Source organism: Neoarius graeffei, chromosome 27 (assembly GCF_027579695.1).
Source record: "Neoarius graeffei isolate fNeoGra1 chromosome 27, fNeoGra1.pri, whole genome shotgun sequence".
NCBI classification, from domain to species: Eukaryota; Metazoa; Chordata; class Actinopteri; order Siluriformes; family Ariidae; genus Neoarius; species Neoarius graeffei.
The window spans coordinates 20455732-20473615 of record NC_083595.1 but is presented as its reverse complement, the minus strand read 5'-3'; the positions used below and the strand labels follow the sequence as shown (position 1 = coordinate 20473615).

Here is a 17884-nt window from a genome sequence, read left to right as displayed (position 1 = left end):
GTATGCTCTGGACAGTGCACGCACCAAGCAGACTCTTACTTGTGTGCTGGACATGGTTTCACAGAAAGGCAGCAACAGCCACCGTCAAATTAGGCATATCAGAGACTCACTGGCCGTGCTATGAAAATTGTGCATGTAGATGCTCATTTAAGTTTCCAAATCTGTCACTGCTTATCTCTTGAATATTTTCTATCATGAATACTATCATGTAACAGTTCCTGATGTGGGTGGAGCACAGAAGCATGGCAGGCAAAAGTTGATGTTCACATACACACTCTTTATTGTCCTTATTTTAGCTTTTCAGCTGCACGCACTCAATCACTCATACTGTCACACACGCATCACACACACATGCGTTGTGGTTGGGGAGAGACTCTTCTCTGCTCTCCCTCTCCTTTTTTGCTCCATCCCTGTAACAAACAAAACACACACACACACACACACACACACACACACACACACACACACACACACACACACACACATTAATTGACACCAGGTTTAATGATTTAGCCACTTACCTTCCCCAACCCTGCCCTCCATTCACAAACTGCCACTTGGCCACACCCCCATTGCCACATACCCCCACCACCCGACTCAGGCTGGGGAGCCGTCCGGCCTGAAACAGACCACCACCCCCAGGGCCAGGGGCGCCACCACCATCTGCGACCCCGGCCTGTGGACCACCTCGAACTTAAATGGCTGGAGGGTGAGATACCAACGGGTGATCCGTGCATTGGCATCCTTCATGTGGTGGAGCCACTGGAGGGGCACGTGGTCTGAACAAAGGGTGAAAGGGCGCCCCAGCAGGTAGTATAGGAGGGTAAAGACCGCCCACTTGATGGCAAGGCACTCTTTTTCAATGGTGCTGTACTTGCTTTCACACATCAAGAGTTTATGGCTGATGTACAGCACAAGGCGCTCCTCACCCTCCATCTTCTGGGTCAAAATGGCCCCCAGCCCTCTGTCCGATGCATCAGTCTGCAAAATAAAGGGGAGAGAGAAGTCAGGAGAGTGCAAAAGTGGCCCCACACACAGTGCAGCTTTTCCCTTAGAGAACACCTGTTGGCATTGCTCCATCCACTGGACCGGATCTGGAGCCCCCTTTTTAGTGAGATCGGTTAAAGGGCTGGTGACGTCCAAATAATTAGATATAAAACTATGATAATAGCCAGCCAGCCCCAGGAACTGCCTCACCCACTTTTTGGTTTTGGGCCTTGGGCAGGCCGCAATCACTGCAGTCTTGTTAATTTGGGGATGCACCTGCCCATGACCCAAGTGGAACCCCAGATACCATACTTCCACCCACCCAATTGCACACTTTTTTGGGTTAGAGGCCTGCATGCCTCAGCGACTTTAGAAAGGCCCTCAGATGTTCTAGGTGCCGCGGCCAATCATGACTGTAGATTATTATATCATCGAGATATTCGGCTGCATAGGCACCGTAAGGGCAGCGGACCCTGTCCATGAGCTGCTGGAACATAGCGGGGGCCCCAAATAACCCAAAAGGGAGTGTGACAAATTGATGTAATCCAAACAGTCTGGAAAAGACTGCTTTCTCTTGGGATAGAGGAGTCAAGGGGATTTGCCAATATCCCTTTGTTAGATCCAGTGTCGAATAAAAGTGGGCAGAGCCTAACCGATTGAGCAACTCATCAATGCGAGGCATTGGGTATGCGTCAAATTTAGACACCGCCTTGACCTTTCTATAGTCCACACAGAACCGAACTGACCCGTCGGTCTTGGGAACCAGGACCGCTGGGCTGCTCCAGTCACTGTGGGACTCCTCAATTATGCCCATCTAGAGCATGGCCTTGAGCTCATCCTGAACCACCTTTTTTTTGTGTTCAGGTTAGGCGGTAAGGGTGGCTATGCACCACCACCACCCCTGGGGGCATCTCAATGTGGTGTTCTATGAGGTGGGTGTGGCTGGGTAGGGGCAAAAACACGTTGGAAAATTCCTCCTGCAACTTGGCTACCTCTGTGAGTTGAGTCAGTGAGGTGTGGTCTCCACAGGGGACCGGAGTGCTTTGAGATGTTACCTTTTTTACCTCTGGCCCCAGCTCCGCCTTCTCTGGAACTACCGACACCAATGACACGGGGACCCCCTCATTCCAGTGTTTTAAAAGGTTGAGGTGGTAGTTTTGCAATGCCCCGCCCCATCCGTTCACCTCACGTCATAGTCGACATCCCCGACTCGCCGTGTGACCTCGAAGGGCCCTTGCCACTTGCCGATTAATTTAGAAATCAACGTGGGCAATAATATGAGCACTTTGTCTCCCAGCATGAACTGTCTAAGGCACGTGCCCCTGTCATACAGCCAGATTTGATGTTCTTGTGCCTGCCACAAATTCTCCTGGGTTAGGTGCGTGAGGGTGTGGAGTTTGGCGCTCAAGTCAAGAACGTACCGAATTTCATTTTTGCTAGGCAAAGGTCCCTCCTCCCAATTTTCTCATAGCACATCCAAAATGCCATGCGGCTTACGCCCATGTAATAATTCAAATGGAGAAAACCCTGTGGAGGCTTGTGGGACCTCTCGTACTGCAAATAACAGGGGCTCGAGCCACTTATCCCAATTACGCAGAAATACTGCAGAGGCACTGCTTCCGGATACCACATTGCATAGTCCACCAGAACTAAAATAAAGCGATATCCCGTGCTGACCTATCTAATGGCCTGATGAGATCCATCCCAATTCTTTCAAAAGGGGTCTCAATTAGAGGGAGAGGGTGCAAAGGCGCTTTTGGAGTGGCTGCGGGATTTACTAATTGGCATTCATGGCACTCCGCACACCACTGACAGATATCTCCATGAATCCCTGGCCAATAGCACCGGGCCATTATTCGGGCTAGTGTTTTATCTTGCCCCAAGTGTCCAGCCATGGGATTAAAGCGAGCCGCATGGAATATGAGTTCCCTGCGGCTCTTTGGGATCAACAATTGTGTTATCTGTTCTCCAGTTTGAGTGTCCTGTGTCACTCGGTACAACCTATCCTTAATAATAGTGAAATTGAGGAAGGCCAGTGTTGTGCTTGGCTGGAGAGTTTGACCATCGATTACTCTCACTTGGTCAAATGCATGCCGCAGAGTCTTGTCTCATGACTGCTCTGATGGGAAATCCCCAAGGGAATCCCTGAGAGAGGGAGGAGGGGCGGGGTGCTCCTCACTCCTCGTATAGCCCTGACGCAGTGCTGACGTAGACAGCTCTATAACAGCTTCCCCAGCCAATGCCACACCGCAAGCTTCCCGCCACATATTTATGCAGGACCCACCTCTCATTATGTGTTCCATCAATTCTTTAAACCCTGGCCAAGCAGTTCCCAAAATTAATGAGTGGGTGAGACAAGGGTTAACCGCCACCTTAATTCTATGGGTTTGGCCCCAGAATAGAATATGGATGGACAATAGAGGGTAATTGTGAACATCCCAATGCACACACAACACCTTCACTGTTTGTGCTCTCCCCAATGCCTCACCTTGCACCAGGCATTGGTGAATTGAGGTCTGGTTACTACTGGAATCCACCAATGCATGATATGTATACCCTTGAACACTTACTGGTATGTGATACATTCCAGCCCGATTGGGGGCGGTCTCTGGCATGTCGGGGGTCTGGATCACAGCTCCCATCTCCCTTGCAGAGCTCCGAGTTTGGAGATGCTCCGACTCCCTGCCACACCAGCACACCAGCCCAGGCTTTCCCTCTGTACCGGTGTTATGGGAGTTACTTACCTGAGGAGGAGACAACACAGACATGGAAGAGGGAGATGGGAGGAGACCACGGGTGTGATGAGCCAGCTGGGGATGAGCCGGACACCGCCTCCATGGTAGGGGAACGGGGTGGGGATGGGAAAGAGAGACAGAGGGGGAGAAGAGAGAAAGAGGAGAAAAGCCTCATCTGCCTGCTGTTGGAGCCGCCTCCAGATGGTCCTCTGCCAGCTCGATGGCTTGTTCTAGCAATGCTGGGTGATGACACTGGACCCATTCTGCCATTCCTTCCTGAAGTCAAGAGATGAACTGTTCCAGTGCCCCCAGATCGATGATCTTGTCAGCGTCACAATCTTCTGCCCTCAGCCACTGTCGGTAGGCGTCCCGGAGTTGCTGGCCGAATACAAACGGCTGGCCGACCTCCTCCAATGCCAGCGTCTGGAAATGCTGGCGATGTTGTTCCGGGGACCAGCCGACCTGCTGCAGGATGGCTTTCTTCAGGTCAGCATACACCAGTCAGCTGTCAGTAGGGAGCTGCTGCACTGCGAACTGCTCCTTGCCAGTCAGGAAAGGGAGGACACCCCCCTGGGGCCACCCCCATGTCTTGGCTGCTTGTTCGAAGAGGGCAAGGAATGCTTCCAGATTGTCCTGCGGGCCCATCTTTGTGAGGGTGCTGGCCACCCCCACGTCCTGGCTGCTTGTTCAAAGAGGGCAAGGAACACTTCCGGATCGTCCTGCGGGCCCATCTTCATGAGGGTGCTGGCTGCGGTGATGATCGACGCCCCTGCTGATGCGAGCAGATGCCGGAACACCTGGCAATCTTCCTGCTGGGCCAGCATCAAGGTTTCGAAGCATTGGTCTTGTTCCTTTCGGAGGGTGATCAGCGCTTGATGCTGGTTCTGCTGGGCGGTAGCAAGGGCAAGGATGAGCTCTTCGAATGGGGAGGACTCCATGGGGTGGGTCCCTTCTGTGCATCCCGGGTTTCAGTACCACTGTAACAGTTCCTGATGTGGGTGGAGCACAGAAGCGTGGCAGGCAAAAGTTGATGTTCACATCCACACTCTTTTATTGTCCTTATTTTAGCTTTTCACACTGTAAAAAAAAATCTTGTCAAATTTACAGTGAAAAACTGGCAGCTGTGGTTGCCATTTTTTCACCGTAAAAAATACAGTGACAGTGTATATGGCTTTACGGTAAGGTATATCAACACTTGTAAAAACAACAGTTTGAAAATGTTCAATTTTACAGGTATTCAATGTACAATAATCAATACATAACTGTTAATTTTACGGATATTCATTGTACAATAAACAATGATTCAAAATGATGGTTACAAGCAATGATCTACTAGACAGATATATATTTTTTTTTAGAATTTTTTTTACCTTTATTGGATAGGACAGTGCAGAGACAGGAAATGAGCTGGAGAGAGAGACGGGGAGGGATCGGGAAATGACCTCAGGTCAGAATCGAACCCGGGTCGCCGGATTCATAGTATGACGCCTTAGTTGACTGAGCCACGACGGTGGACATGTTTTTATTTTTTTAACAGGGCAATGATGTAATTTTAACTATCACATTCTGTTTTAGTATTACAGTTTGTCTGTGTTTAAACTACAACAATTTGTAAATTCTCCAAAAAAAATATGATCAATTCAACATATTCTTACTGTTAAATTAACAGTGGTATTTGGTGAGGAGTTTTACAGTATATTGATGTAAATTACACACTGCTTCATTGTTTTTGTATTTACAGTTTTTTTATGTCATGATATTACATAAATTCACTGTTAATTCTACGGACATTTTTTACAGTGCAGCTGCACGCACTCACTCACTCATACCATCACACATGCAACATACACACATGCATTGTGGTCGGGGAGAGACTCTTCTCTGCTCTCCCCTTCCTTTTTTGCTCCATCCCTGTAACAAACAAACAAACACACACACACACACACACACACACACACACACACACACACACACATTAATTGACACCAGGTGTAACGACTTACCCACTTACCTTCCCCAAACCTGCCCTCCATTCACAAACTGCCGCTTGGCCACACCCCTGTTGCCACATATCATTAAAAAGCTTATAATCTCTGCTTTTCAAAGAAATTTATCTCATTAAGATCTGTTCAGGACTTTGGGAGTAATGCCAGGTTGAAGTTGTTACAACAGAGTAAAAACTCTGCTCGCGTGATGTCAGGAAACTGCCGGTGCTTTTTGAGTCACCCAAAAGCAGTCAGGCTTTCTTCTGGCCTGAGTTCCCCAAAAGCATTGCAGCACAAAGTTAATCATTAAATGGTAGAGTGAGCAGCATAATGAACACACTCTCTCTCCTAGTTAAGGTGCTCGTAGGCTTTTGGGAAACCCACCCCTGATCGGTTTCAGACTGGATTACTCGTGAATATCAATCAGATAACTTTTATAGTGATGTTCTCCAGTTCTTGCTGTTTCTGATGAAGTATTCAGCAAAATTTTTCATCAGCTAGTTTTAATGTTATGATTCACAGGATACTTTGAAGTGAGTTTTCATAGCTTTCCTAACTAATTTTTTTTTCAAATTAAACCAATTCATGTAAAGAAATAACTATTTTAGAATATAACAAGTTGTTTTGCTGAAAAATATTGAGATCATATGGCCCTTTTCCACTACCCTTTTTCAGCTCACTTCAGCTCACTTCAGTCCGACACAGCTCGCGTTTCAACTACCTCAGAACAGCATGACTCAGCTCTCTTCAGCCCTACTCAGCACCCAAAACTCACACGGTTTTGGAGTAGGGCTGAAGCGAGCCAAACCGAGCCGAGTGGGGCGAGGGGCGTGAGGAGACACTCCCCTGTGCACTGATTGGTGAGGAGGAGTGTTCTCACATGCCCACACACGCCCCGCGAACACGCTGGGATCTGTAAACACCGTAAACCCGGAAGAAGAATAATTACGAATTACGAGAATTTCTGAAGCCTTATGCGCCTCACCTCATCTATACGCTCTTGCCAGTATCTGTTGGCGTTGTCGGTGACAACAAGCCACAGCACCAAGACCAGCAACACTAACGACTCCATGTCCTCCATGTTTATTGTTTACTATCCGGGTCGTGAGACTACTGCTTAAAAGGTCACTGATGTCACTGTTTGTGCCGCCTAACGACATCACGTGACATCCACCCACTTTCGCTAACTCCACCCAATGTGTCCACCCACTTCCAGCCAGCACGGTTCAGCGCGGTTGTAGTCGAAATGCAACTCCAACAGCCCCACTCAGCTCGACTCAGCCCAACTCAGCATGGCACGGCTCAGCCCAACTCAGCCGCGTTGGTAGTGGAAAAGCGGCATTAGTGGTCAGAATGATATTTAAAAAACCGTGAGTGTCAATTTCAATTCAATTAATTGGAATTGTTTATTAGATGTGGCTCACACAGCTTTTTTTAAGGTTAGCCTTGAAAGTTGTGACTATTAATTGAAATTAAAATTTGTAGTCTTTCATATAAACACAAGTAGGCCCTACTTTTGAGAAATACAAAAGCCTACAGAGCACAAAGAGGGTATTAGAAATAATCATTTATTACTTGTTATTTTGCTCGAGAATGGTAGATGTGGATGACATTCAATGCTTATGCATATTTTATAACTGTATTTGTAATTTGTAATTGTAATTACCATTTATTTCTCCTTCTTTGTGATGTATACATGAGAGTTAAGATCAGCTTTATATTGCACAAATAAAGCCATTTGGTGAAACTTTGAAGAAGAGAGTGTACCAATTTAACATTCTACCTCATTAGCATAATTAATACCTATTAAATACTAATTTGGATAATTGTTTTTAAACTAATTTTTAAGCTTTGTATTCAGTATACAACCATCTATGTGCCTCCCAATTTCCATGTAAATATCTTGGAAAAAAAAAAGTTCTTTAAAAAAAAACCTTTGATCTCATTCGCTAATGAAGCCCATTTTGGACCATGTTATCCATTAGGATAACATGGTCCAAAATGGGCTTCATTAGCGAATTACATAATATTATGGCAGTTTTCTAAAAATTAAACTGTTTCTTCAATCTTTTATGGTAATATCTCAAGAATGGATAAACCTTTTAATTCTTGAAAAAGTATGTTGTTCTGTATTCAGTGAGACCAGTTTTAAGCAATTTGGATTGGATTTTCACCTGATTGACATTTGCCTAGTCAAATGGTGTGGTTGGAGTCTTTTTCTCAGACTCGACTCAGAGCAATAGTGGATTTTACTCCAGATTTTCTTTAATGACTTGGACTTGACCCTTGGGGACTCAAGACTGGACTTGGACTCAAGGTTTAGTGACTCAACTACAACACTGCGGAGGAAACCAGAGCACCCAGAGGAAACCCACGCAGACACAGGGAGAACATGCAAACTTCACACAGAAAGGCCCCTCTCGGCCACTGGGCTTGAACCCAGAACCTTCTTACTGTAAGGCAACAGTGCTAACCACTACACCACCATGCCGCTCCAGTTTTGCACTCAAGTCTCCATCAGTAAACAGTTGATAACTTCAGTAAAATATACTTCAGGTCAAATTTAGAAATTCATATGTTTAAAATTTACTTCTGGAATTTATATATTTGTGTAAAGCTGTGTCAAAATCTATTGTTAAAAGTGCTTAAAAATAAAACTGACTTACATAATAATCTCATCTCATTATCTCTAGCTGCTTTATCCTTCTACAGGGTTGCAGGCAAGCTGGAGCCTATCCCAGCTGACTACGGGCGAAAGGCGGGGTACACCCTGGACAAGTTGCCAGGTCATCACAGGGCTGACACATAGACACAGACAACCATTCACACCTACGGTCAATTTAGAGTCACCAGTTAACCTAACCTGCATGTCTTTGGACTGTGGGGGAAACCGGAGCACCCGGAGGAAACCCACGCGGACACGGGGAGAACATGCAAACTCCACACAGAAAGGCCCTCGCCGGCCCCGAACCCAGGACCTTCTTGCTGTGAGGCGACAGCGCTAACCACTACACCACCGTGCTGCCCCTTACATAATAATAATAATAATTATTATTATTATTATTCGGTTGCTTTACAGGGTCTAGCAACAGGTGACAAATTACAATTATCACATACATCTTATGCAACAAGTCATACTTGACATAAAAAACTTTTATATAATGGTACATTGTGATCCCAGAAAACAGAAAGAGCTAACTGGAGAGGAACTGCTTAATTACTGTGACAGACAGTAATTAAGCACTAAGCACTAAGAAATAAAGTTGGATTTTGATCTTTTATTTTAAGGAGGAAATAGGTGAATCTAAAGTTTGAGTGGTACACTGAAAACATGCCACACACAAAACTGGGGGAATATAAGTGGATTGAAAACAGAGAACCTTAAATGGGCCCAGTATATATGGCATAGATTGACACATCAATTTAAGGCTTTGTAGGTGTGAATTCTAGCAGCTGAATTTTGGATATTTTACAATCAAGTGAGTGTTCTGACAGGAAGATCAGTGAAAAGACCTTTGCAGTAGTTGAGGTGGAAGATTATAAAGACATACAGTAACCATCATCCTAATAGCTATAATATGAATGATAACCAACACTATTTTCAGATTTTTAATCAGTTTAAGTACTAATGGTGTTAGTGAAATAATTAATCTTGTGGTCATACTGCTTAATAAACATTTTTTCCATAGTGAGACCTTAATTATTTTCTTTGTGACCATTTTTCTAAGACTAAAAACTGTAAGCCTCCAAAAACATGACTTTCTTAAACTTTTTGTCTATCCAAGCCTTGTTTCACCTGTTGTAGGAAAAGGACTCCAAATATTTTTATTTTATTTATTATATTAATATATATTTATTATATGTTATATTTTATTGAACATATTTGTAATGATGATATTTTATTAAATTGATACAAAGTATCAATTTAATAAACTATCATCTAATATCCTTCAAGGGATATTAAACTATTTGTAATTAGTTAACAGAATGGCCTTAAATTTATTCCTAGTCAGTTATGACCAACTAGACCTGGTCACAGGTCCTGGCATGACCTTTGTTGATGTACCTGACCCTGGGGTACTTTGGGTGGCTGTCCCTTCATCAGATATTCTAACAAAGGACTGCTTAAATTTTAGTTTTTATCTGCTGCATTTTCAGTTTGGGCCAAGGCTATTTTTCTGTTGGCACTGACCTTTCTCTTTCCTGTTCCAAAAGGTTGGTGAACTCATCACTTTTTTTCATGTACTCGCTGTGTTTATGCTTCTCATCCTCTAGTCTGTCGAGTGTCTGTTTGTGTGCCTGCTCTACTAGCACCAGTTGTTCCAGCATACATCTGTATGTCTCTTTCTGCTTCTCCACAAGCTTGTCCAACTAAGAAACATAAGCAAATGTAAACACACATTAGTTCATATAACAATAACAAAAATATGGTCTTGTTGGCAAGCACTAAAGACTCTCTGTTCCACAAATATTGCTGGAGGTAAAATACTGTGCACCACATTCATTTCGTTTTGTAAATCATGCATTTGTATTTTTTTATCATGATAAATTTCTGATTTAACATAAAAAAGCATCCATGCTTCTTCAAAGTTCAAGTAGCTTTCCAATTAGCTAATTCCCTTTACTTTGTTTGAGCACAAGCAACTTTTTCCTCCATTTGTGTTCTATTGGTATTTTTTGCTGTCAGAAATGAATGGACCTGTGCTACTATTTGGTGTAGTGCAACAGGGACTGTTACTTCGTTTACACATAGCCGGGTATTTATGAAAACGGGTATCTTCTCCTCCCCGTACTAGAAAATAATTCCGTTTACACAATGCTCAAAAACAGCCAGGGAAGGCTGTCAAAAACATGTCAAACAAATAGAAAGCCAACCAGAGATCTGAAAGCCAAGGAGGAAGGACCGTCAGATCACAATGCTAAAACTCCGTTTTTCCCATAACACGGAGAAAACTCCGTTTTCCACTATTTACACTCAGGCACGAAAACGGAGTTTTCACAAATCTCCACTTTGCCCGGAGTTTTCGAAAGCAGCCGTTTTCAGTGACTGAAGCCTCCGTTTACGTGTAAATGATGGGTGCAACCGCATAAATAAATATACGTTTTTATAGATACCTGGCTATGTGTAAACGGGGTCTGTGTCATTTAAAATGAGTCTTTGACGAAACCCACTTCAGTCAATACTGTCTGGCCATGAGTCCCTCTTAGTACATATGTAATATCAAAACTGTATTTTCATGGCTTTGTGTCAGTAGAATAGGTAAAGCTCTTGGGCATGGGGGAACTCATAAAACTGAGAATATGTTTTTGCAGGTCCACCATGAGCGTGAAAATATCAACCGCTTTAATTCTGTGATGGATAAAAATGTTTTGCTTTTCCCCCACCTCTGCAATGGGCTTTTCATAGATGTCTTCCTGCCAGCCATGACCTTTGGCCTGTATTGTGTCTCTCTGCAGGGCCTGAAGGACTTTAGGAGGAGTCACAAAGCCATAATGGGCCTCCAGTAATGCCAAGTCTATCTTTTCTGCCCTCAGCACCGTGATCACCTCATCTCTGGCCTATAATGATAAAAATAATACTCATGTTGAGTGAAGTTTGAACACCTCAGCTTATAAATACTGAGGTTCTTGAATTATTCAAAGTTATCTATGATATGACCTGTCATGATATTCCTAGTCTCCTGTGCTTTATGTTATTCTTTATTTCTCCCCTTTATTTCCCCCAAGATGTCCCTTGTCATGCTCTGCTCTTAAGAGTATGATGAGATATCCTATTTTATTGACATTACCAACCAAACCTAACATGTCCATTGCCTGTGATAAAACAGTCAGATTCTTTATTGAAATATTAACTCTAATGGGCTCCCATGATATCTTCCATAAAGAAATGCAGTGCAAAACAGAGGTGTTGTGTGTTACTTCATATTTAAGGCTTAAATTTCTGATCCACTTAAGAGACCCTGTTCTATGGTCAAAGCTTCTATATGTTTGTGGTACTGGGGGTATGGCTGAGCATCAGCTGTGACCGGAGGCGGTTTGAACCAGCAGGTAATGCATAATGATTCTCACATGTGTCTTATTATTGCCAGTCTACTTATTTGGGTATCTTTGTGTTTTAATGACTCCCATAACTGGGTAAGAAAGAGAGCAAGAGAGAGAGAGAGCTGGCAGAGTTCGTGAGACATGCACGCACATGCCGAGGAGTGTGAACTTGAACTTGATGAAGCGAATGCTGTGGATCCATGATAGACCCTTTTCTGTCGAATTGTTCTGCTTTGTTAAGTGTGCAGACAGAATAAACCCACAAAAGGAGCTCAACTAAAATTCCACCTGCCTCCCAAGTCTTCCTCAGCAGCCTCAGACACTGGGTTCTTCAACATTAAAAGGTTCATTCTGAAATGAACAGAATTTCTGCATTTTGCTTGTCCAGTCTGACTCTGTTCCTATCTCCATTTACATGAACTGAGGTTCTGACTTTGACTGCATTCTGTTCATTGATACCTGTAGCTCGCCCTCCAGGATGCTCAACAGGAGAAGAAGATCATCATGGGAGAGGTCTCTGTTGTTCCCCAATGATGTTGTCTGCTCTATCAGTTCAGTGTTTTTGCTGTGTTCCTGGCTGTAACAACTGCTCCTGTGCTTTCGCTGTACTGTACTCTTGTTGTCTGGAGGTACCCTAGAACCTTGGCTAGAACCTCGAAAGCTGGTTGAGGGCTTGTCACACTTGGATTCTCTTTGCTGTGCCTGAGCCTGCACCTGAGATGAAGTCACTGCTGAAATATTTTCCAGACTGTTACCACAGGAACACATGGCTTCTGGACTGTCTGGAGAGAACAGATTAGATTAGATTAGATTAGATTAGATTAGATTAGATTAGACTAGACTAGACTAGACTAGACTAGACTAGACTAGACTAGACTAGACTTTATTGATCCCTTTGGGAGGGTTCCCTCAGGGAAATTAAGATTCCAGCAGTGTCATTACAGATAAACAGAGAAAAGAAATAGAGAAAACTTCTAGATAAATTAAAATAAATTAAGTATTTACATATACAAATATAAAAGAATAAGATATGGGGAAGAGATGAAGGGGGAAAGGGGGAGAAGTGGGGTTAGGGTAAGTGTGTGTGTGTGGGGGGGAGCAGGAAAGTTGTTGCACTTTATATTGCACATTATATTGCACATTGTCTGGTATTGCTTCTTTTTAGGCTAGGCTACTGCTCCTTCCTGTCCTCTGTCCTCCTGTTACCCCTCCTCCCTCCCAGAGAGGAGTTGTACAGTCTGATGGCATGAGGGACAAAGGAGTTTTTGAGTCTGTTCGTCCTGCACTTGGGAAGGAGCATTCTGTCACTGAACAGGTTCCTCTGGTTGCTGATGATGGTGTGCAGAGGGTGACTGGCATCGTCCATGATGTTCAATAGTTTGTCCATAGACCTCTTCTCTGCCACCATCACCAGAGAGTCCAGCTTCATGCCGACCACAGAGCTGGCCCACCTGATCACTTTGTCCAGCCTGGATGTGTCCTTCTTGGATGTGCTGCCCCCCCAGCACACCACGGTGTAAAACAGGACACTGGTGACCACAGACTGATAGAACATCCACAGGAGTTTCCTGCAGATGTTAAAGGACTGCAGCCTCCTAAGGAAGTATAGCCTGCTCTGTCCCTTCCTGTGTAAGTGATTGGTGTTGCAAGTCCAGTCCAGCTTGCTGTCCACCCACAGCCCGAGGTACTTGTAGGAATCCACAGCCTCCACCTCGACTCCCTCAATCAGAACTGGTCGTGACCTTGGTCTGGACCTCTCAAAGTCAATGACCAGCTTCATGGTCTTTGAGGTGTTGAGCTGCAAATGGTTCCTGTTGCACCACACAGCAAAGTCCCTCACCAGGCTCCTATACTCCTCCTCTCTGTTGTCACTGATACACCCAATGATGGCTGTGTCATCGGCAAACTTCTGAATGTGACACAGCTCTGAGTTGTAGCATAAGTCCGCAGTGTACAGGGTGAAGAGAAGAGGGGCCAGCACCATGCCCTGGGGTGCTCTGGTGCTGCTAATTACAGTAGAGGATTTATAAGTGTGTCTTCATGTATGTTTGTGTATGTATTTGATAGCTATACAATTTAATGCACAAAATTTGATACACATATGGGTCTCCCTACGATGAACACATTTGTAACATCCACACCCAACAGGAAACAAGTTATTTTGGATTTTGTACATTTTTAGATGTGTTACATTTTGAAATACTCCTCCTAGGTGGTCCATGTCAGATTTGGTATACATGATGTCAAGATGTTGCTGATGTTAAATTGCAAAGGGATTTTTGATATCTTGCAAGGCACTGACATGGCAAAACAATGAATTTATATGTTTTGCCAGGCAAACAGGAAGTGCCACATAAATTCTCCATGCATTGCTTGACACAGTTCACACTTCACAGGTTACTGGTAAGGATTATTATGATAATGCCCACATTCCCAGAGTGACACCCTGGTATAGCACTACCATTTGGCAAGAGAAAGAGTGTATTTTTCACCCATCTTGGCTATACTCCTCTGAGATGGTTCACCGGATTCATGTAAGATTTAGTGTACATGAAGTCTCCTGATTTTATATTGTGAAGGGATTTTTGATATGTTGAATAGTGTAGCCATGGGGACAGGATGAATTTGGGTACAGGATAAATTTGGGTCATTTCATTAGTTTGTAAAGTGTAAAAGAAATTAGACACTGGATGCTTATCAATTTCCTTCAACTTATTTCTGAGAAAACAGAAAGTACTTGTACTAGGACCACATGCAGCTACAAGTAAGCTATCTCATGACACAGTGACTCTGGATGGCCTTTCTCTTTTAACCTGTGCAGCAGTAAAATACCTTGGTGTGATTATTGACTCCAGACTTTCATTTGAACCTTATGTAGATAATGTTACTAGGATATCCTTCTTTCATCTCAGTGAAATTGCTAAGATAAGAAATATAATGTCATTACACTAACTAGTTCAAGTCAAGTCATGTTTGTTTGTATAGTGCTTTTAACAGTAGACATTGTCCCAAAGCAGCTTTACAGAATCTGAATGACCCAAGACATGAGCCAATTTTATCCCTAATCTATCCCCAATGAGCAAGCCCGTGGTGATGGTGGCAAGGGAAAACTCCCCCAGACGACATGAGGAAGAAACCGCGAGGGGAACCAGACCAAAAGGGAACCAATCCTCACCGGGACAACAACAGACAACATGACTATAACATTAACAGTTTTAACATGAAGTCAGTTTCATTGATGTTATAACTCTTCATTAATGGAAACTTGAGTGCAAAACTGTTCATGACAACTGCAGTCCCAAAGTTAACAAGCCAACTGTAGTCCTCAGACCCAAAAGCATTACTGGAAGTGTCCAGAGTGTCTTCCAAGTATGACTTTCAACTGTCCACATGGGGCCGTCCTCCACAGGAGCGATGTGATGAGACTCGAACCAGACATAGGGCATCAGGATGGATCAGGCAGGTCCGAGGAGCAGAAGAGGTCAGCACCTCAATCCCAGGATTGACATGTAACTCAGAGGGACAGATTGAAGGGGGGGGAGAGAAGAGAGAGAAAACACAGGTTGTTAGGTATGCCCAATGTCACCTGAATAAGTAGGTACAGTATACCTTTTGCACCGAGTACAGGCAGGGACTCTGGCAAAATTAACTATGTCAGCGCAACTAAAAGGAGAGAGCCAGAAGGTAACACAGGCATGAGGGAGCCCCGGGACATAAAGCAGCCAGCCTCTACACTGTCAACAAACTCGAGTGAGCAAGCAAGTGGGGGACTGACAGCATCCATACATCCCAGTTTACCAAAACATTCTATGTCTGAGGACCCTCCAGATCTACACCTTTACCTCATAAGCACCATTAATGAAAGGCTTGACTAAACAGATATGTTTTCATCCTAGACTTAAATGCTGAGACTGTGTCTGATTCCCAAACACTACTTGGAAGGCTGTTCCATAACTGTGGGGCTTTGTAAGAAAAGGCTCTGCCCCCTGATGTAGCCTTCACTATACAAGATACCAGCAGATAGCTTGCAACTTTTGATCTAAGTAGGCGTGGCGGGTCATAAAGGACCAGAAGTTCACTCAGGTACTGTGGTGCGAGACCATTCAGTGCTTTGAAGGTCATTAGTAGTATTTTATAATCAATACAAAATTTGATTGGGAGCCAATGCAGTGTGGATAAGACAGGGGTGATGTGGTCATATTTTCTAGTTCTAGTAAGGACTCTTGGTGCTGCATTTTGAACTAACTGGAGCTTGTTTATGCACTTATTGGAACATCCAGACAGTAAGGCATTACAATAATCCAACCTGGAGGTAACAAAAGCATGAACTAGTTTTTCTGCATCATGTAGTGACATTAAATTTCTTATCTTAGCAATATTTCTGAGATGAAAGAAAGCAATCCGGGTAATGTTATCGATATGAGTTTCGAATGAAAGATTGGGGTCAATAATCACCCTGAGGTCTTTTACTGCTGCACATGACGAAACAGAAAGGCCATCCAGAGTTACTATGCAATCATAAAACTTACTTCTAGCTGCATGTGGTCCTAGTACAAGTATTTCAGTCTTGTTAGAGTTAAGCAGAAGGAAGTTAATAAGCATCCAGTGTCTAATGTCCTTTACACATTCCTCAATTCTATTAAGCTGGTGTCTCTCATCAGGTTTTGCAGAAACATACAACTGTGTGTCATCAGCATAACAGTGGAAACTAATACAATGTTCATGAACAATATCACCCAGGGCTGACATATATAAAGAAAAAAAGCAGTGGACCCAAGACAGAACCTTGTGGAACACCAAACTTTACCTCAATATGTCTAGAAAAATCACCATTTACATCAACATACTGATAGCGATCAGTTAAATAAGACCTGAGCCAGGAGAGGGCTGTTCCCTTAACTCCCAGAACATTTTCTAGTCTATCCAGATGAATGGAATGATCAATGGTATCAAATGCTGCACTAAGGTCAACCAACACAAGCAGCGAGACACAGCCCTGATCAGACGTTAACAGTAGGTCTTTTACTACTTTAACCAGAGTTGTATCTGTGCTATTATGAAGTCTAAATCCTGACTGATACATTTCATGGAAGTTATTCCTATGTAGATATGAGCATAACTGCTGTGCCACAGCTTTTTCAAGGATCTTGGATATAAAGTGGAGGTTTGATATTGGCTGATAATTGGACAGCTGACAGGGATCAAGGTCAGGTTTTTTAATCAGGGGTTTGATAACTGCTAGTTTAAAGGATTTGGGTACATAGCCGATCCTAAGAGAATAATGTATTATTTTTAGAAGCGGTTCAATTACTTCTGGTATTATCTGTTTGAATAGACGTGTAGGTAAGGGATCTAGTACACAAGTTGAGGCTTTTGATGTGGAGATTAATGAAAGTGATTCAATTTCTCTAAGGGGAGTAAAACATTCTAATTGCTGATCTGATACAGTTATATTGTTAACTACAGGGTCCCTTACATTGTCTGACCTTAAATTAGTAGTTTGAATTTTTTTGTCGGATATTTTCAATTTTGTCATTAAAAAAAATCATGAAGTCATTGCTACTACATACTGCAGGTGTGCATGTGTCTATAGTGGACTTATTCCTGGTTAATTCTGCTACAGTATTAAATAGGAATCTAGGATTATTTTTGTTATCTTCTATTAGGGAGGAGAGATATGTTGATCTAGCAGCACTAAGAGCTTTTCTATACATGAGGAAGTTCTCCTTCCATGCTAATTTGAATGATACCAATTTTGTTTGACGCCATTTACGTTCCAGTTTTCGAGTGGTCTGTTTTAAAGTGCAAGTGTCATCATTATACCAAGGTGCTAATTTTTTCTCTCTGATCATTTTCCTTTTAAGAGGAGCTACATTATCTAAAGTATAGCGGAACGTTGACTCTAAGCATTCAGTTGCCTGATCAAGTTCTGCAGGGGCTGACAGTGACCCAATCAAAGTTGATAACTCTAGGAGATCATTTATAAAGCTCTGTGCAGTAGTTGACATGAATGTATGTTTAATACAGTAGCGTGGTGAGGTACATTTATTATTACTCAGACATATTTTGAATGTGTCTGAACTAGTTCATTCCTTTGTTACTTCTAGGTTGGAGTATTGCAATGTGTTACTGTCT

General features: G+C 43.3%; 1 protein-coding gene across 1 annotated transcript in view; it reads right to left on the bottom strand.

Moving 5' to 3' along the window:
* Window positions 1-12520, bottom strand: part of filip1l (filamin A interacting protein 1-like) — a 118968-nt gene extending 106448 nt beyond the window's left edge. The window contains exons 1-3 of the mRNA XM_060911145.1: window positions 12209-12520; window positions 11093-11266; window positions 9900-10078 (exon numbers count right to left, since the gene is read on the bottom strand). Coding sequence (XP_060767128.1) covers window positions 9900-10078; window positions 11093-11266; window positions 12209-12517 — 662 coding nt within the window. The 5' untranslated portion in view covers window positions 12518-12520. The remainder of the gene's footprint in view (window positions 1-9899; window positions 10079-11092; window positions 11267-12208) is intronic.
* Between the last annotated feature and the right edge of the window lie 5364 nt (window positions 12521-17884).